The following is a 23,344-nucleotide window of genomic DNA, read 5'->3' on the forward strand; positions in this document are numbered from 1 at the left end:
ATGAATTGTGCATTTTTATGATAAGACACATGAATTTGATTAAGTCACTAGGATCTATTTAATAAGTTTTCAACTTTAGTGTAGAATATACCTCTTGGAAAATTAGATGTTTACAAATGCTCTGTAAATTCAAACCTGAATTTCCGTTGTTCTCTCCTACCTGTATGTATGAGTGGTTTTACATTAATACTAGTAACTAAAATTTTATAGGCATTTGCTCTTGTCTACTCATGCAAGACTTCATTTGGCAGTGCCCCTAACTTTACACCCCTCCGCCCATTTCTGCGAGTCCATAGGCAGTGCTTCATGTATTTGTGAATAACCTCATTTACATTCTTCCATTCCTGATGCCTGCAAAACACTTGAAAGATGCTTCTCTGTTGTAACCACTTCCAGTCTGTGAAAAAACTTATTTCTTGTTGTGCTGCTTGTTGTCTCAATCCGTTGAAGCTGGATATCAGGGAATGCTTAGTCTTTTTTTTTTTTTCCTGAGCCAGAGCGGTAATATGTGCTTTATAGAAGCTGGGAGTGTAGCCTTGTTCCTCTTATTCAGGCATGCTTTAAAAAAAATTTTTTTAGCCTTGTTATAGAAGTTGAGGAGCTTACGCCCTTGTTCACATCCCTAGGAAGATGGCCCCTTTCCTTTGTGGTTCCTCTCTCCACCTGCCTTGGAGCAGCCCCCGGGGCAAGCTAAGGCTCTCTCTCCTGGCTCCAAAGCTTTCTCTAGTCTCTAGCCTTGAGCTCATACAAACAAGCTACCTCCCAAAATGTCTCTTCCTCCTAAGTAAGTCAGCTTGTACAGATACACACCTGAGGGCTGCATGCAGGCTCTTCCAAGTTGTTAGACATGAAATTAATATCTTAAATGTTCCAGAAATTTCTGTGTGTTTTTCCTGAGACAGTTAATTTCATATTTTGCTCTCCAATTTTTTTTTTTTTTCTGTTTCACTAAACCTTTCTGAGATTTTGACCCTTAGATAAGCTCAAGAAGTTGCATTATTTTCCAGATTTGACTTTAGGTCATTCATGGGGTCTCATTTTTTTTTTTCTTTTATTGTGTCACTCTTAGGCAGTCTTACCTGTGAGTTGCCTATAACAGCTATCTCCACACTGAGGATTAGAGATTTATGCCTTAGGCTCAGATCTCTTTTTGAGCCTCAGACTCATTTATTCAATTGTTTAACTTGACATTTCCACTTGGCACTCACAGTGGTGCTGGAAACTCAACAAATCCAAGTGTCCCCATCCCTCTTCCATTGTTCTTTTTGTCAGTGACGAACACCTCTGAAAGTCAAGTCCCACAGCCAGAAGCCTGTAAGTCCTTGACATCTTCTCTTCACTCCCTGTATGCAATCCATCAAGTCCTGTCTCTTACCTCGAGTACCTTGCATCCATCCACTTCTTTCCCATCTACGTGACTGCAATAGCCTCTCAACTAGTCTCTCTGCCTCCTTCAATTTATTGTTTTAAAAATGCAAACCCTATCAGATCCCTCTCCAGCAACATGTTTAATTAAAACACATTAGTAGCTTCCTGTTCTTCCTAGCTCTTCAACCTAACTTCCCGTTATAACTACCTTCACTCTTTGCATTCCACCCTCAGTCCTCAGAGTACCAAGCTCCCTCTGTCAGAGGTGTCTTTGCCTGTTGCTTCCTCTGCCTGGAGCAGCCCACTGCCCGCCTTACTTAGTTTCTTTTCCTCAGACTTCAGTCATCACTTTTGCAGAGAAGCTTTCCTGTCTTCCCAGCTGTGTATATCTTACAGCGTCATATATACTTCCTTCATTGCATCGACCACAATTGTAGTTTTATACTCACTTGGAGGATTCCTTGTTTTTCTTTCTTTAACCCTTGAACTCCCTGAAGGCAGAAACTCCCTTCTGTATCCTTAACACTTAACATGATTTAGTATTTATAAGCAATAAATATTTCTTGAGTAACTGAGAATCAATAGAGCACAGGCATTAAGGGAATGGTGTTGGAGTCAGCCAGTTGCCTGAATTTGAATCCTGGCTCTGCCCTGATAACTCTGCAACTATGGGCAATTTGCTGAAGATTTCTAAGCCACAGTCTCCTTATCTGAAAAGTGGAGATAGCAAATACCTTCAAGGGTTGTTTGGAACAATGTCAGAGTATTTGAAAATACAAATACTTAGTATTTATAAAAGTGCTTTGAAAGTAGAAAGTGTTAAATGGTAGATATACATTTTTAAAAAGCTTTATTATAAAATTAAAAAATACAGATTCAGAAAATCGCAAAAAAAAAAAAATGTAGTTGGATGAATGATTATAAAGAGAATACCCTTGTAACTTCTCCAAACCCAGGAGCCCTTCTATATCACCACCCCAATGATAGCCTCTCCTGTTTTCCCTAAGTAACCCTATCTTGACTTTATAGTAATCACTTTGTTGCTTGCCATTATAGTTGTATCTCTCAAATGTGCATCTGTGACATAATAGTTTATTCTTACCCATTAAAAAAATCTGTCTTTTCCTTTTCCTTATAATTTATTTATTGAAGAAGCTGGAACATTTGTCCTATAGTATATCCTATAGTCTGGATTTCGCTGATTGCTTTTGAATGATGCAGTTCAACATATTTCTCTTTCCTTTGTACGTCCTGCAAATTGGCAGCTGGATCCAGAGGCTCGATCATACTTGTGTTTGATCAGCACTATAGGTGGTAGTGTGTCCTTTCATTGGGAGGCTCATACTATCTGTCTTTCTTTTCGTTGTATTAGTAGCTGTTGATGCTCAATACCTAGATCCATTATTGGTGACAAAATGGTGATATTTTAATTATCATTTATTTTTCATTTATTGATTTGAATACTTTTTAAAAAGACACATTTTCACCTCATCTACTGTTTGGTTACACAGTGGTACAGTTCATATAGAAAAACAGAATGAATGCTAGATTCTTTCCCATTATCAGTTTCCATGTAATGATTTGGTTCCCCATCATCCTCTGAAAATGACCAATTAGTTGTGTGTTTTAAAAAAATATATTGTGAGACTTCCAGTCAAGATGGTGTAGTAGGTAGATGCTATGTTCACCTCCTTTCGTGACCACATCAAAATTACAACTAAACTACAGAACAGCCATCATTGGGAGTTGCCAGAGGTCTGGCTGAACAGAAGTCCTACAACTGGAGATATATAGAAGAGGCCACCTCTAGGCTGGTAGGAGGGGCAGAGATGCGAAACAAGGCTGGTCCCACAACTGTGAGTGATGGTTGAGAGTCAGGAGGGATATCTCATCTGCAGAGGTTCCCCTGGAAGAGTGAGGGGTCCTGGCTCCACACTGGGCCCCCCAGCCCAGGGTTCCAGTGCCAGGAAGAGAAGTCCCTCCAACCTCTGGCTGTGAAAACGAGTGGAAATTGTGGCTGAGTGAGGCAGAGGGCTGAGGGAGTCGCAGACATTCCTATTAAAGGGCCCATACACAGACTTATTCAGCGACGGACTCACTTGCTCTGAGCTCCAGCGCTGGGGCGGCAGCTCTAGGAGAGGAATGTAAGGGACATACAGGAAGGATCTGAATTGTCTGGTTTCAGGGCAATGGCTGGAGAAGGGCAGCATTCTCCTAGACAGAAGTGCTGGCAGAGTCCATTGTTCCTTTGTTGAGCCATCCCCAATCCTGGTTTGGTGGGGACACAGGTAGCTACTATATCTGAGTCTCCATCAACCTGGCTAACAATGGTTGCCCTGCCCCAGGTGATTCCCTGAGATGCCACCCCTCCCAACTTGCAGGCCTACCCAAGCCACCTCCAATGTTTTTTGTTTTTTCTTATGATGACACTGATTAACAAAATCCAATAAGTTTTAAGTGTACAATTCAGTAGTAAGTCATAAATATATTGCATTGTGTGTTCACTGCCCATAGTTAGATTTCTTTCTTTCCAGTGGTTTTTTCCCCATACAAATGGCCTTTCATGGCTCATGCTGTGGACTTTCCTTAAATCTCTCAAAAGTTCACAAAACCCAAACAAGCAGCATCTGGCCTTGGTGTGCCTGGTACCTCTTTCTGAGCAGTCCCAAGCCTGGCACTAATGGCAGTCAGCCTTGAGTCCGGGCTTGGCCTCTCGAGGCACCTCTAAACCCAGCATTGGTGGCGGTCATCTGTAGATTGCTTGATGACTGTTGCCAGGCAGTCCTGGGTAGTGCACGTGCTATAGCTAAACTTGGCCTGTGGCTGGGCCCCTCCCGAGGAGGTTCTTGGGCTGGCACTCCCAGTGACCAGCTTCAACCAGAGCCAGAGCACCACCCAGGGCTGCATCTGAGGAGGACACACCCAAAGGGCAGACTGGGCAGGCACCAGAGTCCTGCTACAGTGAATCCTGTTCCATAGGGTCAGCCCCTCACTGGCCAGTCCTCACAACCAGTCAGCCCACTGACATGCACACAGTAACTGTGGCTTAACTATAACAGGAGGAAATACAGAGCCCATAAAAGGGACACACCTTTGGCATCCAGTTTGGTGACCAAGGAAGATTATGCACTGAGCCCCACAGCACATCTACTACATAAGGGCACTCTATTATGACCGGTAGACATACCAGCCCTACCCTAATATATAGAAACAAACACAGAAAGGCAGCCAAAATGGGAGACAAAGAAATATGTCTCAAATGAAAGAACAGAACAAAACTCCAGAAAGAGAACTAAACAAAACAGAGACAAGCAATCTACCAGATGCAGAATTTAAAACACTGGTTATAAGGATGCCCAATGAACTTAGAGGAAGAGTAGATTAACTCAGTGAGAACTTTAGCAAAGAGATAGGAAACATGAACAAGGAGATAGAAAACAAAAAGAATCAAAGATGAAGAATACACTAGAGGGAATCAACAGATTAGATGAAGCTAGGGATCAAATCAGTGATGTAGAAGGTAGAAGAAATCACCTAATCAAAACAGCAACAAGAAGAATAAATTTATAAAAATGAGAATAGTTTAAGGGATCTGTGGGACATCAAGCATACCAACATTCATGTCATAGGGTATGAGAAGGAGAGGCGAGAGAGCAAGAAATTGAAAACCTATTTGAAGAAGTAATGATGGAAAACTTTCCTAACCTGGCAGAGGAAATAGACATACAAGCTAAGGAAGCTCAGAGTCCCAAACAAGATGAACCTAAAGAGGCCCACATCAAGATTACTCATAATTAAAATGCCAAAGGTTAAAGACAAAGAGAGAATCTTAAAAGCAGCGAGAGAAAAGCAGTTAGTTACTTACAAAGGAGCTTCCATAAGGTCGTCAGCTAATTTCTCAACAGAAATTTTGCAGGCCAGAAGGGATTGGCACGAAATATTCAAAGAGATGAAAAGCAAGGACCTACAACCAAGATTACTCTACCCAGCAAAACTATCATTTAGAATTGAAGGACAGATAAAGAGCTTCCAAGACAGGAAAAAACTAAAGGAGTTCATCACCACCAAGCCAGTATTAGAGGAAATATTGGAGGGACTTCTTTAAAAAGAAAAAAAAAATGTATCAAAAATGTGAATAATAAAATGGCAAAAACCACACATCAACAATTACTTTAAATGAAAAAGGATTAAATGCTCCAATCAAAAGATAGGGTGGCTAAAAGGATAAGAAAACAATACTCTTACATATGCTGTCTACCAGATACTCACTGCAGATCAAAAGACACACAGAGACTGAAAGTAAAGGAATGTCAAAAGATATTTCATGAAAATGGAAATAGAAGAAGAAATCTGGGATAGCAATACTTATACCAAACAAAATAGACTTTAAAACAAAGGCTATAACAAGAGACGACAAAGAAGGACCCAGTAATCCCACTTCTGGATATTTATTTGAAAAAACCCAAAATACTACTTTGAAGCATTATTTACAATAGCCGAGATATGGAGGCAACCTGGGTGTCCATCAATGGACGAAAGGATAAGAAAGAAGTGGCACATATATACAATGGACTATTGTTACTCAGCTATAAAAAAAAAAAAAGAATGAATTTTTGCCATCTGTAACAACATGGAAGGACATAGAGGGTATTGCTACTGAGTGGAGTAAGTCAGAGAAAGACAAATGCCATATGATTTCATGTGTAGTCTAAGGAACAAAATAAACAGAATCAAACTTATAGATACAGAGAACATTTTGAGGGTTGCCAGATGGGAGGAGACTTGGGGGAATGAGTGAAAGAGAGGAAGGGATTAAGAAGTACAAATTGGTAGTTACAAAATAGTCATGGGGATGTAAAGTATGGCAAAAGGAATATAGTCAATAAAATTGTAATAACTATGTATGATGTCAGATGGGTACTAGATTTATCTGGATGATCATAAGTTATATACACCTGAAACGAATATAATATTGTATGCCAACTATAATTGAAAAATAAAAAATATTAAACAGTTAAAAATATATTATGAACTCAGGGATTTGAACATATTTAATGGGTATTAATCAGTTGTAATTATTACCTTTTGAAGCTTACTTAATTCCATCTTTGGTCAGTGGGAACCTTCTCAAGTCAGCTCATGAGTCCTTTTGATATGACCCTACTAGTCTTTGAGAAGTTTCTTGTATCTCTCTGGTATGATAAGATATTTTAGGTTTGATCTTGAGGATTTTCTGCTCACACCTGGTATTAGCCATTTCTCTAAAAATATCCCTGATTTTTTTCGTGGGAAATACTATTTCTTGAACTCATTCTGCCTTACCTCTGAGCAGCACAGCCACTCCCAGACCCAGCTGTTGAGATTCCATTTGTTATTAGGGTGAGTGGCCATCCTGATTTGCTCAGAAATGGCTTAGTTTTAGCACTGAAAGTTTCATGCCCTGGGGTAGGGGGTGGAAGGAACTCATTCTAGGTGTTATGGAAGCTTGTTGCTATTGGTTTGGTCATTGTTTCTTGACCTTCTCTGTGGAGTGATCTGGAAAAAATATGTATGAGATATGGATTTTGCAGATACTAACCACTTAGTAGTTAGATTTATATACTCTCTATGTCTTTTTAAAGGAAAGTAACGCTTATTTTGAAGAGTGTTTTGTAATCTTTCCCATTTGCTTATCAGAGACTAGGTACTGTTAATGGATTCAGGGAAATGGCTCCATGTCCTCGGTTTGATTTACTTTACTCTAATTGTGGCTGTTAACAGACTGCATAAATTCATGTACTATAGAAGTCATACTGCGAATGTCATAAAGTGAATGCCTTAGTATTTGTTATAGCTAAACTTAACATTTACTGCACTTATCCAGATGCAGGTGCATGTATCTATTACCCAATCTAATTTTTGTATCTACGTGTGAGTTTAGGAAAGTTAATCGCATTTTACAGATGGGAAAACTGAGGTTTAGAGAGGCTAAATAATATATCCAGGCTACAAAGCAAGGGGAAGAACTAAGAATTAAACCCAGGCCTCTCTTACCCTGGAGTCTATACCCTTAGCCACTTTATTACCTTTTTAATTACTAAGGATTAGTCTGGGTTGATTCAGGTTTAAAAAAATACTCTAGAATCTTTAGGATAGTTCTAGCATCTGTTTAGGAATTAGAGTCACTTTAGAGGTCTCAGAATGGATTAGAATTATGTCACAGCTGCTGCTCCTATGTTCATGACAGTCATTCCTAATGAAGTAAGGCTTTTCGTTGTTGTTGTTATTTTTGTGTTTTTTTCTTGTTGAATCTGGATGAGGCCTCAGAATCCCTTTCAATATAACATTCTAGGCAGCCACTAGAGGTTCACTAGTGTTGGCACATAACATGAAATGCATCTGACATGTGAGAACCCCATAGCCTAGCAGTGATCCCTTTGGACTCCTGTACTCCTTTTTCTGTGCCTGTATCACTCTGTCATCACTATACTGTATATCACAGCCGCCAGGGGAGGAGAAGGGAAAGTCTAGGTTAATTCCAGGATTCTGGCTTGGATGGTTGAATGGACACAGGTCTCATTTGTACAGGTTTGGGATGGTGGAAGATAATGAAGTAAATTTTGGCCATGTAAATTTTTGAGATACCTGTGAATAGGTTCAGCCTGCAGTTAGATATTCAGGTCTGCAACTTGAGGAAGAGGCCAAGGTGAAACAAGTAGGTTTGCAGGTGGTAGTATACAAGCAGGGTTAAAACTATAGGGTCCATGAGACTGCTGAGGATAGCTTGCAATGGTTGAAAAGCAGTGAGCCAAAAGGCAGGCAGAGAGGAGCCTGCTGAGGCATGAGAGAAAATATTCGGAGACAGCGAATAGGAGGGAAAAACTTGGAAAGAAACCGGGAGTAGATAGATGGCCAGTAGTATCAGATGTAGCAGAGAAGTCCAGAGGGAAGACTGAGACGTGTCATTTGGAGGTCTCTTTGGAGACCTATGCCAGTGTTTGGGGAGGTAAGGGTGGACATAGGGGTAAAATTTGGGTGAAGAGTGAGTGGGAAGTGAGGGACCGAGGCAGCATGAGGGCTATGCTCCAGAAGCTTGGCTGAGAAGGAAAGAAGGGAAGGCTGCATTTACAGAATAGTGTGTTACATGTGTTTTGGGAGTTTTTTGTTGGTGTGCAGTAGAGTTTTAAGCACACTTCTAGGTTAAAGGGAAATCTTGAAAGATAAAGAGAAAGGGCCTAAAAAATCTTAGAGATAGAAGATAACTGATAGAGCAGTGTTCAGGCAGGCAGGAGTCGAGTACAGGTGGAGGGTTTCGGCTTGAGATTAGTGGGAAAGGTAAAAATGAGAGCATATTGAGAGAATTTCATAGGAAGATAGCAGGGAATTAAGATATTTCAAGTTGGATAGCCTCAACTTTCTTGGTACGTGGGAGGCAAGAGTAATTGCTGATGGTGAGGAGAATGACATGTGTTAAGGTTAATTTTACGAAAGGTGGTAAAAGGTTTGGAAAAGCTTATTGGAGAGAATAACAGCAAAAACATTTATTGAGCCCTTATCGTGTACCAGGCCCTATGCTAAGTACTTTGCGTTCTCACTTGGTCCTCACAGTAACCCCATGAGATAGTTAGTTATCATTATCTCCATTTTAATGGATCAGGAAATAGTTTTAAAGAGCTTAGGTGGCTTGCCAAATGTGACAGAGGTGATGAATGAGGGATCCAGGCTTTTATGATGCTGGAGCCAGCCTTCTTAATCTATGTGCTCTCCTGCCACACAAAGGAGAGGAAGTGTAGCGAAGATAAGTTTTAGAGTTTTAGAGTTAAGGGTAGAATGTGGGTTAGAGTCTAGCAGAATGTGGTGACACCTATTGGCATGAATATGATATTTTTGTAGAAGGAGCATTCAACTCAGCTCCTGAGGCGCAGCCTTGAGGAAGACGGGCTATGGGCGTGGTATGGCAAGGTTAGGGTGTAGGAATGCTTGATGAGAGTTGCTCAGGTGTCAAGCCAAGAAGGACCTGAGGTCAGGAGGGAGCTGAGGGCTTAGAGAAAATGGAGGGTCAAAGGGACTGGACGTCTCCTGTCATGCCAAAGCCTGTGGTGTGGCCACGAGAATGGGGCACTGAAGTGCAGTAGAGGCGAGGGTCACTGAAGTTGAGGTCAAGGCATGTGTGCATGTGATCCTGATGTTCCACACTGTTCATCTTATTTCTCTTTTGACTGAAGGAATTGTCTCCAGAAATTCTCTGGTAAAATATTGCCAGAGAAGGAAGATTGCATTATACATTATGAAATCAGAGGGAATGGGAGGGGTTGAGATGGGTAGAGTGGGGTTGCTTGTCTCTTGACTATTTTGCCCAAGGCCAGGTCATTCAGGGCATTCGCTTTTGACAGTACTTGGGCAATTTTACCAATTAAATGCAATAAAAGTTAGGTACCAGAAAGTAGAATGGTTATTTTTCTTCTTTAGAGGAATATGTTTTAATAAAGTTAAATTTCTAAGAATGGTTTTTATTCAGCGCCTGTACACAGTATAGACCATTCCAGGAATACAAATAATTTATTTAAGTGCTATGTTTAAAACTACCTTCGTTAATTTAACTGATTTTTCTTGACTTTTAAAGTGATTAATGATTTGGTAATATCATTATGGAATAAAAATTCTATACAGAAAGAGTCCATACTACTTCCTTTCTTTATAAGAATACAAATGAAGCATTATAATTATTTCAGTTAACTAAGCAAAGTCAAAATTAATAGTGAATCTTTTGAGATTCTGCTCCCAATTTATGTAAAATGATTGTTATACTCTTACATTGAAATAAATCTTTCAAATAATAAAACGCTTCTCAGTTTTATTTCAGGGGTCATATTTTGTCATGATGACCATTTAGCAGTGTTTCTCAAAGTGCAGTCTAAGGATCCATAGTTCAGGGATATGGATCAGTCTAAAGATCCATAATTCAGGGATATGTTAAAAATACTGTACTTATTCCAAAGACATACTTTAATCTTTCTGAATTAAGAATCTTGGGGGATAGGATCTATGCATTTGAATAAATTCCCCAAGTGATTCTTGAAAACTGAGTAGTGTGTTTTTGAGTAATGAATGGGGCTTCTTGATGTCAGCAAGGACCACTTTTAATATTTATTGTGTTTCTATACCTATATGCTCAAGTATGCATTTTTCTGTCCTCTCTACTCAGAGGTAGATAGATGCTGCACAGCAGCCTATCTTTAATGCCATGTTTCTTTTAAGAGGAGGTTTTATTTCTTGAATTTCAACACATTTATTTTAGAAATGGAAGAAATAATTTTTATGATCTAGATCTATTCTGGGGCAGATAACTTTTACTCAGCAGTAAGAAGCAATGTAAAAGTCAGCCTCTTTGAGTTGATTCATTTGAATTGTACTTTAAATTTTATGCAACTAGTATTTTTATGGCAATAATTCATGTCATATATCTCAGTATTTTGTACATGTATGTTATGTACAAAAGGTGCCTGGAGCTCACCTTTTAATTTCAAGGTAACTATGGAAATAAAGAACTCATTGAATCAAATTAGCAATGTAGTATTTTTTCTAAACAGATATTAAATGTTTTTTCACCAGTTTTTATTTAAAAGTCAGTCAACAAATTAATTAGGGATTGTATTATGCTATTCCAGGACAGTAATGGAGTGAAAAGAAAAACATGATTGCTTTCATTAATAAATATCTTTGTGAAAAAAGCCATTCTATGTGACTTATATAGTTGTTGAGTTACATGAAATCTTTGAAGCAGAGGCAACCATTTTGGATCTTCCTTCATTTATATTCAGTGTTTTCAGGAAGAACTCTCATGAAATGGGAATAATTTTTGTCATATACTTCAATATGTGTGAACTTCAAAATTCTTATGAAATGATCTTGTGAATTGATTGTATATTTGAATAACGTTTCTTCTATAACGTAGGCTGGAAAACAAAGTGTAGAGAAGATACTGGAATAGGAAGAAAAATAAAATTCCTAAGCACGGCCTCCCACAATGATATAGCTCATTAGTTACTCAATTGTGAGCTTCCATCAAGGACAGATTACGCCCCTTGAGCACAGAGTATGTAATTTACTCACCTTTGTCTCTCTAGTACCCACCTAAGTGGCAGGCGCAGAAAGTCCTCAGTCGGTGTTATGTGACTGAACAAATTGATGGAAATGTGATTCATATCATGGGAACCTATGATTTCCCTTATGAGCTCAAACTTACAATGGAAGCCAGTGATAATATAGTTACAGAATTTTTATTACATGAATCCTTTCAGGAATGCAAAAAGCTAATGTCAGTTTTTAATTACCTTTCCTAAGCCAATTAGCTTTTCTTCATTCTTCTTTTCCAGCCCTAGTATCTGTTCTGTGTACTTGCAAGTGCGTGTTATAATTTCAGTTTCCAAATCTGTGTCTAATTTGATATATACATAAATTTCTCATAATCAAGTATGTTTTCTAAGGATCTTCAGATTTGAATCCTTGACATTAGAAATAAAACACATTTTTCGTCCCATGATTCTTAATTCTTCCAACTGAATGGAAAAACAATCCTAAGTATATTAACCTACCTCAAAATCTACCTCTATTGATCAGTTACTGAAGATTCACCTTTGTATTAATATTAATTTTTCTCTTAGAAAGCAGATTAGTAACCAAGAAACATTACTTAAAGGAGTCTGCTTATGACAGTGAAGCCTGAGAGCATGAAAGATCATAGTACAAACCACATGTAATATAACTATAATCATTCTTTGGGAAGGAAATTAACATTGTAAAAAATTTAGACTATGGCTTTTGGAACTATAAGAACAACCTATATTTGTAAACTGCTTTATAATTTTTAGAGTACGTTTATATGCATTTTCCTTCTTGAAATGCATAATAATCTTTTAATAGAAATAGGGCAGACATTTAAATTGGATTGAATCTCAGAGAAGTAGACATATTCATTATAACTCAGTAAGAAAATGGCAAAGAAATCAACTACAGCCTATTTTTTCCTGAGTCTTAATTGAGTGCTCTCGCCACTTGAATGTGATACCACAGGCTTTCATCACAGTAATAATAGGGGGATTGTGCCTCAGCATAAAGCACATTTGAATTTCATATTTGTTCAGAGAAAAAGACCTAACTGATTTCATACCCCTTCTTAGGGTCTAGTTTCAGAACCTGTCCTGACTGATGATCATACTTTATTATAGAAGTATAAACAGAACCTTGATTCCTACAGTTGATGCATGCAGGCAGGGTCAGCCTTTAGCCTGAACACAATTATATTGATAAATGGTATAATAAGTTGCAGGAGCTACTGAGGATCCAATCTACCATTTATCTCTTGCCAAGTTCATTTTAGGTAAAATCATGATAGGGATTTATACCTCTGGAGGCCAAGTTGGCTTGATTTTACAGCCTAAATGTTCCTCAGGGTAGAGAAGGCCCTGACCTGCCTCTGCCTCTCGTACTCATTACTCACTTCCCTATCTGGAAATTCTCTGCCTATTGGGCTTTTAAGGTTCATAGTTTAGGGTTGGTTAAAGAGGCTGGAAGGGGATTTTTCCAGTTCACCTTTGCATAGTTTGTGCTTCAGAGCATCCCCTATCCCCTCCACCCCAATGTTCTTCCTTCTGTTTCTTCTTAGCCGATAGAAGACTCTCCTTGAAGCACAACAAAATTCTTGAGGCACACAGTCCTTTGAGTGAAGTCAGAGTCCAAATTCAGCTATATATTTCATGGACACTTGTAGTAGTTTAAAAATATTTTTGGTGGTACTACTTTAATAGAAATGAAAATATTTTCATTTAAAGTAAGGAAAAATGGTGGGGAGAAAGTAAATATACAGTGATAAGAGAATAAATTATGGTATAAGTCATAAAACAATATATTCTAGATCTTTTATTACATATAAGATGCTTATGATATAATATTGCGTGTAAAAAGCCAGATACATACAGAACTGTGAGATACTATGATCTTAATTTCTTTAAAAAAGTATGAAAATGAAAAAACATACCAATAATAATTTATAGTTATTAATGTGTTGCCAGGCATCATTGTGTTTCATGTATATTAACTCAATGCTCAGATCAATCCTAACAGGTAGGTACTCTTGTTATCATTACTTTGCAGATGAGGAAATTGAGGTACAGGAATGTAAGTTTCCCAAAGTTACATGGGAAGTGTTGGAGTCATCAAGTAGGAGAAAATACATAAAAATATCAATAGCAATTATCTCTCGATAATGGTATTCTAGGTCAATTTAATTTTTTTCTCACTAGATTACCAGTTTATTACAAAAGGATATAACTCAGGAACAGCCAGGTGGAAGAGGTATATAGGGCAAGATATGGAGAAAGGGTATTGAACTTTTATGCCCTCTGAGCACGTGACTTTCCTCCAAATCTCTACATGTTCACCAACCCGGAAGTCCTCTGAACTCCATCCTTCTGGGTTTTTATGGAGACTTCATTAAAAGACATGACTGAATGGGAGGTGAACACACAATGTAAATATGTATATGTCTTACTGTTAAAATGTACAGGTGAAACTTATCAGATTTTGTTAACGAATGTCACCATAAAAAAGTAAAGTTAAAAAAAAAGAAAAAATATGTGGAAAAAATTTTTCAATAAAGGCATGATTGATTAAAACATTGGCCATTGGAGATGTCAATTTAATTATTTATAATATAGGATGTATCTCTGCTTTTTATATAATTGGAAATAGCATTTAAAAAATAAAGCATGTTTGGAATCTAGCAAAAACATTAGGAGAACATTTGTAAGCCCGAATTTTAAAGACTAGCTTCTCTTATATCTAAAGGAGAAATTATGTTTGATTAAGAGTGGAGGAAAATAGAAATACCACTACTATCTATCAGTACAATCTCTCTAATGATTAACCTCTCAGAATATGTGTTTGACAATATTCTTTTGTTAATAAGAAAAAGTCTTTTTTAGTTTATGATTAAACATTCTAGGAAATTAGCTTCTGATCAAGCCAGGTTTTGTTTGAATACTTTACCAGTAATAGAAAGTATAAAGGCATATACACAGAACGTTTGCAGGATAGGTGTACTTTTCTTTCTGTAAAGTATAGCCTCAAAGGCAAAAATATTTTAAGAACAATATGTTTATTATGTTGTCTTACTCTAGTTGCTTCACTTTTCAACCATTCTTTCTTGCTTTCATTTCCACCATGTTTTTCCCTTTAGAAAATCAACCAGTCAGCCAGCCCACCAAATTAGCCTCAGTTTGTTGAAAGTTGGTAACATTTTCTGTTTTATTAGTGATAACTTAGCATTCTGCTAAGTGCTTTCTGTGAGCCAGCAGTTATGGGCTAGATGCTTGTGATTTGAATGTGGCTCACTATTTGGCCCAAACAGTATAATCCTACAGTGTTTGGAGTAAAATTTAATTACTCGGAGACACATCTAATATACTTGATTTCTATTTTTTATTGAAAAGAATTGGAATTGAAAAGAATTGAAAAGAATAACAGTATAGCAATAGCATCCCCCTGAAACTCATTTATATTCCTTACCAGGTTCCTGTTTTCTTTTTGCTTTTTTGGACCCTTGATATTATTTTATTTAGTCCTCTGAAGTTTTATAAACCCACTGAAGCTTGAGAAGGAAGTGGCTGGGTCAAGGACCTACTATTAGTAAGAGGTCCTGTTGGACTCGGTAGCAGGTGTTCTTTCTGCCCCACCTTGCTGCCCTGATGGCGCTGTAGCATGGCCACTCAGCTTCCATGTTGGACATGGCTTTTCTTGCTTATGTCACAGTCTTTTCACAGGCTCTTAGTCAAATGAGATGGCCTTTCGTGTTTCTTAGTCTTTTCCTGCCTTCCTGAGGAAGAATATGTGTGGTTCCTTTATTTCTTTAGTTTCGAATTAATTATTTTTTTGAAGCCGAAGCAGAATATGATTGGTTTGAAAGAAGCTGAGGTTTTGAGAATAACATAGTTGAAGAATGAGAATATTAGTTATGGAATCCTGGTAGATGGTCAGATGCTATTTGAAAAGACGCAGCCATGTGACAGCACCGTGTGGTTAATGATGATGATTGGGGGTTTGTGTTTATTTTCCTAAGATAAATCACTATTTCAATAGCTTTACAGGAAATTACACCCATCTTCCTTCAACTCTGTACAAGTGTTTTTTTTTTTTAATCAAAATACATTTAAAAATTTTTAAGCGTGTAAGTTATATAATAAAGGAGAGAGGTATTTGTTTATTTGAGTAGCCCAGGTAATGGGCATGAGAGGAATTACAAGTCATGGAGTGACCGTCCCCCCCGCATCCATGTTCCCACAGGAAGCAGCACAGTAAGTAAGCACCGTCATATTTTTAAACAGTGGATAATGCGGTGTATGTGTTGGCCAGATTCCAGACAGTTCCTGGTGGTTTAGTTGCTCATGGCGTCAGAGTACTGAGGTCTCTCTTTAGGGATTCTCTCTGGATGTTGTTTCCTCAGAAGAGGGTGTCTTTAGCTCTGACACGAAGACGGTTTGAATGTATGAAGGCTGTAGACTAAAAGCTGATATTCAAGAGTAAACAGAAAGCTGATATGTGCTCTGAGAAGGGTTTATCGATATGGCATCTTCTTTGATGCTGAGGATCTAGTTACATACGTATATTAGAGAAAAGTTTTCAGATTTTGCCCTGTTTTGGAAAACATTTTTAGAATGAACAATGATATGTTGAGACTTCTCATTTTCTCTCTCCAGAGAACTCACTAAATGTTTAAAAATGATCTCAACATTTTTAACTTTAAGCTAGGTTTAAATCTCAAAATGAAGACAGGTTTTATTTATTTCAATTAAATAAAAAATTAAGGTGTATTTTTTACGTGACAAGAGGTGACTAGTTCACCAAAAGCTTTTATGAGTGAATAGTGTGATATGGATACAAAAAGCTTAAAACAAGAGCTGACTTGTCAAACTACATTTGAAGTTCTAATTTCTGGATTAGGATATTGAAGATTTCTATCACTTAACCCTTTGCGACAGTGGGAAAAGCACATGTTTCTTTCTTCTTTCCTAAAACCGGCACTTTTGAAAGTGATTGTCAGGAAGAGTGGCAGGCTTTACCTGAGGAATGAGGCCTTTTTAGTGCAGAAGGGGGAAAGTTAGCGTTTGCTTTAAGAACAAGTCTTCTGGGACCCAAGAATCTAGGGAAGTCTCTGCCATGTAGAGTTTCTTTTTTCAAACCTATAAATAGGAGAATGAAGACAATTTTTGCTCGCTGTCCTCTGGGCCACAGGAATCTATTCACATTTTGCAATTGTTTTAGCTAACTTTCTCCCTTGACCTTTCTTTCTTCCCTGTTTTCTTCCTTTCCTTTCCTTCTTTCCTTTTCTCTCCTTTCTTTCTCTTTCTCTTTCTTTTCTTCCTTCCTTCCTTCCNTCTTCTCTTCTCTTCTCTTCTCTTCTCTTCTCTTCTCTTCTCTTCTCTTCTCTTCTCTTCTCTTCTCTTCTCTTCTCTTCTCTTCTCTTCTCTTCTCTTCTCTTCTTTCTCCACTGTGGGATTATGATTGGTAAATTCCATCTTTGTGCTCTAAAAGAAATAAAGTATGTAGTGACTAACTTATACTCATGCAGTAATTTAGACATGAGGAGATTCTGGCTCCATAAATATTAAATCCTTTAAAAAGCAATTTCCATGTATAGTTACTCAGTTATTTTTGGCCCATGATGTTTTCTGTTATCTTCCTGTTCTCCTTACTTACAGACTCCATCTGGCTGTGGGATGGGATAGGGATGAAGAACCTTTTCCTTCCTACTAAGAGCCAGTGACCCCTGGGGAAGGGGTTATGAGGAAATCCAGAACTAGATTGAAAAATAAGATTGAAAAAATAGTAGAGCTTTTACTTAAAGAGCCAAAATGGAAAATGTTGTTCTCATAAACTTTTAAAGGCCTTATTCAGATACAGTTGGTAGTGACAAACATATGTTTATAGATGTATTACATCTAATTTTAGAAAGAGAGAAGAAACATGCAGATGGCAAGAAGTAGAAGAGCCATTTCTAGGGAGACCAAAAAAAAAAAAAGGTAAAAAGTAAGAATAAAATAATAAAAATTTGAAGGAAACTGTAAAGATAGACACATAAGCACATAATATATTTAAATATACATGTACTGCTTGTCTATCACTTTCAAACTTGCTTCTCTCCCAGCCCTTAAAGACCATTTCCATTTTAAGAACTCAAATTCTGGAACTTTTCAAATAACTGTTATCTGGCTTTGGTTTTATTGTTCTATTAGTGTTGCACACAAAAACTACCATATCTATATTTGGGAAACTGTACTAGACTATCTGCCAAAGACTTGAGGAGTTGAGATTAAATTTATTTATCAGTATAGCACTCTAAAAAGTATTAACTCAATTAAAAATTTGTCCAAAAAAACCCCATAAGTTGTTTAAATACCTGCCTGATGTTTTTTAAAAAACTAGAATTTAAAAATTCCTCTCGTTTCCTCAATTTTTTTTTACAAATTAAAAAAAATTACAATAAAATGTATTGAGCATTTAATTTCATAGCAAGCTATAGTGAGACTAGAAAGTAGTTTTAAATGGTTGAGAGTGTACTTCTTTTATGCATGAAATGGCTTTCATCATAGGATTATGATTAAGTTTTTTTTTATTCGTTGAGAAAGTGTTGAATGTTATATGTTAATTTGTAAAATAAAGGAATTATTTTATTTAAAATGTGCATGAGTACAACATGCACATCTTAAGGCTTTTGAAAGTATTTCAACTAAGGGATCTTTATACTATGGCTTTTTGTTTTGGTTTTTAATAGTGGTGATCATGAAAACGAATGCTGCTGTTGGCACTTGACCCAATGGATAAGTGTGAAACTAAGCTCGGGACTGGAAATTCTCTACTTCTGGTTGGGTGGCCCAGGGTCATGGGATTGACTGCATCTGTACTAAGGTGGCCTGAGAACCAAGTAATTTCCTGAGGCTTGTTTCTTGGAGGAGGGTGATAGCAATATTAGCCATTCATATCTCTTTAGTGAATATATACCATGCAAAAAAAAAAAAAAGACTCCACATTTTGCTAACATTACTTAGTTACTTTTTATCCTTCAAAATCAGTAAGTAGGCCAAATTACATTATACATGCTTTTGATCATTTTGGTATGTGATCAATTAAAAAATTTTCCTCTTTAATGTAGTCTTATTAGCCAGATATTAGATTTTAATTCTGTACATTGTTTCTCCTTATTTTATTCTTGCCAAGCAGTATCTTTATACAATTAAATTTTTAAAAACTTGCTGTTATATAGACACTGGAGTAAAAAGTTAAAATCCTATGCCCTTGCTTAGAGAAAACTACTTTTAATTGTTTGGCGTATGTGCTTCCAAACATTTTGCGTCCGTTTTTGTACTTTCTACCATTTTGTTGATTTGTTTATTTTCGTACTTTGCATCATAGTGTTTTGATATATAAAAAGGAAAACAAATCCTTCCTTAATTCTTTTTTTTCCCAAAATTTTCTTAACTAACCTTAGCATTTATTAACTTCTCCAAAAGAATTTTATAATTTGATAAGCACTATTGTATTACTTGTTTAGATAGATGGTCTTTCATACCTTTGGTTTTATTGTTATATGTTATTTATTCATTCAGTAATCTGTATCTTTTCTTCCTTTTTCTTACATTTCAGAGTCCTGGGTATGGAAACTCACATGAGTCAGTTCAGTCTAGAAGGGTAGTAATTTCTCATAATATGGACAAAGTTCTGAAAGAAGGTAAGGGTTAAATGAAAGTATATAATTACCATGTAAAGCAATTCATTATGTTCTAAAAGGAAAATAATCTTCAGCAAACTTATCTATCCTTGTCTATGTATAACATTGGGATTTTTTATTCATGAATTTTTATTTGATGACTGAATAAATACATTTATATTTTAGTAGGATGAATGGGTTTTAAACCTTTTATTAAGTGGGAATTTCTAGGTTCCATAAAGTCAGCCAGCCATGTGGAGCTAGTTCCACCATATGAAGCAAGGATCTGTACTCTGTTTCATAAAATACTTATCAGCAAGTATTTTCTTCTTTTAGATGTAACCTAGAGAAGGTGTACTGGGAATAAATACACTCAGGCTCACTGATTTACAAATCAGTTAATCAGATTAAGAGATAGTGGTCAACCTTACAAAAAAATGAAGGACATGCAAGTGAAATTTATGTTGAGGAAGGTTGGATGGGGAATTGTGGAGGGTATAGTATTGTTGCATGTCTAGAAATGGGAATAAGTCATTGTAATTACAAATATTAAAGTTTAAAAGATAACATATTTTGATCAAATTAAAGTTTAAAAAGCAGTTTTAAAAATCAAATTTCTAAAAACACTGACAGTTTCAGTTATATGTGCAGAAAAAAAGGTCCGAGTTTTTCAGGTGAATATGTGATGTTAGATATGAAGTTAAGGAACTAAATAAGTGATACATAAGCAAGTATGTTTTACTTGTCACAGAAATCACCATATTAAAATTTGAAGATCAATACTGTATAAGTACAGAGACAGAATTTTAGAACTTTTAAAATATTTAAACTTTTAAACTTTTAAAATATTTGTTATATTAGAAGTTAAAGCACGATGGCTTTAATAAAACTTATTGGATTTAAAATTGGACTTTTATTATTCATAATCTCAAAACCATGGTTTAAAAAAGTAATTCTTAATTGCTTTTATTGAGGTAAAATTACATACTTCGAAGTGCATTAATTTTAAGTGTACAAATTTTAGTAATTTTCAGAAATGCATATAACCATGTAACCACCACCTTCATCAAAATAAAGAACATTGGTATCATTACAGAAAATTAAGTGCATCCAGCAAATTTTTTATTCCAGATACTGTGCTTTTCATATCTAGAATTTCTATTTGATTCTTTTTTGCAGTTTTTGCTTCTCTGCTGAGATTTCCCCATCTGTCACTTATGACTATCTTTATCTTTAATTCCTTCAACATATTTATAATAGCTACTTTATTTTATTTTATATTTTATTTTATTTTTTTCCCCTCCTTAATCCCCTCCCCACCCTTCAATCCTTGACCTATGGATGTTGCTGTTTCCCCTTAAGAAGTGGATTTCTGAAGGCAGAGCGTCTTCTCCCACACGCTCACGACGTGCACCTGGGGCCTGGCACACCCGGGGCCTGGTGCACCTGGGGTATGGTCCATGGCTCTACCTGGGACGTGAACCTAGGACCTTATGTGTGTAAAGCAGACATGCTAACCACTACACTATGGAGCTACCCCTTATTTTTTATTTTTTAATTGAAGAAATGATTAAATTTTTCCCTCCATCTACCTCCCCTCTCTTCCCCTACCCTCTGGTAACCACTAGTCCATTGTCCCTGTCCATGAGTCTCTGTTTGTTTGTCCTGTTCATTTGTTGCTTTTAGGTTTATATCCTACATATAAGTGATACCATGTGATTTTCAACTTTTTCTGTCTGGCTTATTTCGCTTAGTATGATTATCTCAAGGTCCATCCATGTTGTTGCAAATGACAGTATTTCATCTCTTCTTATGGCTGAGTAATATTTCATTGTAAATATGTACCACAGCTTCTTTAGCCAATCATCATCGTAGGACACTTCGGTTGCTTCCATGTCCTGGCCACCGTGAATAATGCTGCTCTGAACATCAGTGTGCAAATACTTTTTGGGATATGGGTTTTCAAATCTTTGGGGTAAATACCTAGTAGAGGGATTGCTGGATCATATGGTAGATCAATTCTTAGTTTTTTTGAGGCACTTCCATACTGTTTTCCATAGTGGCTGTACCAATTCGCAGTCCCATCAGCAGTGTACGAGGGTTTCTATTTCTCCGCATCCTCTCCAGCATTTGTTATTACTTGTCTTGTTGATTATAGCTATTCTAACAGGTGTGAGATAGTATGCCATTGTGGTTTTGATTTGCATTTCCCTAATAGCTAGCGATGTTGAGCATTTTTTCATATATTTGTTGGTCATTTGTATGTCCTCTACTTTAAAGTTTCCTGTATTCTAACATCTGAGCCATATTGGGATTGGTTTCTATTGATTGCTTTTTCTCTTAACTATGTGGTACTTCTTTGGGTTTCTTCTCAGGTCTAGTTATTTTTGACTGTGTACAGAACAATGTAAATGATACTTTCTAGACATTCTAGATTCTGTTTTCTTCCTCTGAAAAATGTTAGTTTTTGTTCTGTTACGCAGTTTAATTTTCAGGTGATCACCTTGAAGGTATTTGGTGTTATACATTTTTTTAGGGTGGATCTGTTTGTATTTTCATCCTTAGCTTATGGTGAATCCCTTAGTCCTGGGACTTAGGCTTAACTCATCTATTTCATGGTCCTTCCACAGTTTCAACAGAAAGCCCATGGTCATACCTCTGACTTGGTGAGACTCCCTGTGGTGGACAGAAGTTGAAGTCTCTGCTCCTCTCTTTTTAGTCTCCCAGCTCTTTCAGCCTTCCGCTGCTCTTGTCATGTTACCTACGTAGATGTGTAGTTTAAAGCCAACAACTGGTTTGAGAGTTCATACTCAGGTTTTGCGGATTTATACTTTTTGGTATTTCCCGCCTTTATTTCTAACTGCTTTGGCAATTTCTGACTCTGTATTTTGAGTTATTAAAAAAAAAAAAATCAAATGTTCAGTCTGAGTTTGAACTGCCTTGTGTGTCTCTGACCACTGAATGCTTTCAGGGGAAAGTTATATAAATGCGAATTGTACCTTGGCTAGTCCCTTCTTTTAAGGGTAGATTCTTCTTCAGTTTTCACCTACTTTGGTTACTCTCTGGTGCTTATCAGTAGTTCTTTAATATTTTTTCCCGGAGTTCCTAATTGTTTTCTGTAGGAAGGTTAATTTGATATAAGCTATTCCACCATCCCTGGAACTCTCTCTTTAATTTATTTTAATTATTTTAAATTATGGTAAAAAATATATATCATAAAATTTACTATCTTATTTTAAAATTTACTATTTTAAGTATAAAGTTCAGTAGTGTTAAGTACATTTTAATTGTTGTGCAAAGTCTCTAGAACTCTTTCCATTTTGCAAAACTGAATCAAACTCTATACCTGTTAAACAGTTCCCACTCCTCTTCCCCCAGCCCCTGGTAACCACCATTCTACTTTCTGTCTCTATGAATTTGATTCTAAGTTCCTCATCTATGTGGAAACATATAGTATTTGTCTTTTTGAGTTTAGCTTATTTACTTATCATAATATCCTCAAGGTTCATCAATGTTATAACATCTGTCAGAATTTCCTGAATAACATTTTATGTGTATACCACATTTTGTTTATTTGTTCATCATCCATCAATGGACAACTTGGGTTGCTTCCACCTTTTGGCTATCATAAATAATGCTGCTATGAGCATGGTGTCCTTTTAATTTTTTAACACTTAAAAGTTTCTCTGCACTTAGGCATGACATGTTTATCTAGGACGGGCCAGTTTGTTTCAGAAAAATTTTGGGGAAAAAAAGGCAGGATAAGGGCTGAGACCTAGTGGACAAAAAATAAAACAGAATGAAGCGAACCTCGCCACCCCTCCCCCCCAATTATCCTTAAGTTAATTTCTGTGCAATGATTTCTTTTGAAAGAAAATATCCAAAGCCTTTAGGTAAGAGTTTTAGTTAATTATACTTTGCTACAGTAGTTATTTTTCTTTTTTCTTTCCTTTTATTTTTTGTTTTGGCATATTCTTAATGTTTACAATTTCCTGTCCTTTGTCTTAAGCCAGATGATTTACAAAGAAGTTGAACATTGTATGATCTACCAAAAGGAGAGCTGTAGGCTGCTATAAAGGTGGTTACTGAGAGTACAATTTATGCATTTAGCAGTAGTTATTAAAAAACAATACGAGACAGAACCAATATTGCCTTCTAAAAATTTTGGACATTAACTTAATGAGGAATTAGAATCTAAAAATGTGCATTAAAATGGCTATGAGGCTTTATATGCAT

The 23,344-nt window shown here is 36.6% G+C and overlaps 1 protein-coding gene across 4 annotated transcripts in view; it reads left to right on the forward strand.

The window, feature by feature from the left end:
- SNX25 (sorting nexin 25) overlaps positions 1–23,344 on the forward strand; it is a 104,857-nt gene that overhangs the window by 6,646 nt on the left and 74,867 nt on the right. For all 4 annotated transcript variants that reach the window (XM_039882664.1, XM_039882662.1, XM_039882665.1 and 1 more), the window contains exon 2: positions 19,045–19,129. In XM_039882664.1, coding sequence (XP_039738598.1) covers positions 19,045–19,129 — 85 coding nt within the window. The remainder of the gene's footprint in view (positions 1–19,044; positions 19,130–23,344) is intronic.

This window comes from Pteropus medius, unplaced genomic scaffold (assembly GCF_902729225.1).
Source record: "Pteropus medius unplaced genomic scaffold, Ma_sr-lr_union100, whole genome shotgun sequence".
Taxonomy (NCBI): Eukaryota; Metazoa; Chordata; class Mammalia; order Chiroptera; family Pteropodidae; genus Pteropus; species Pteropus medius.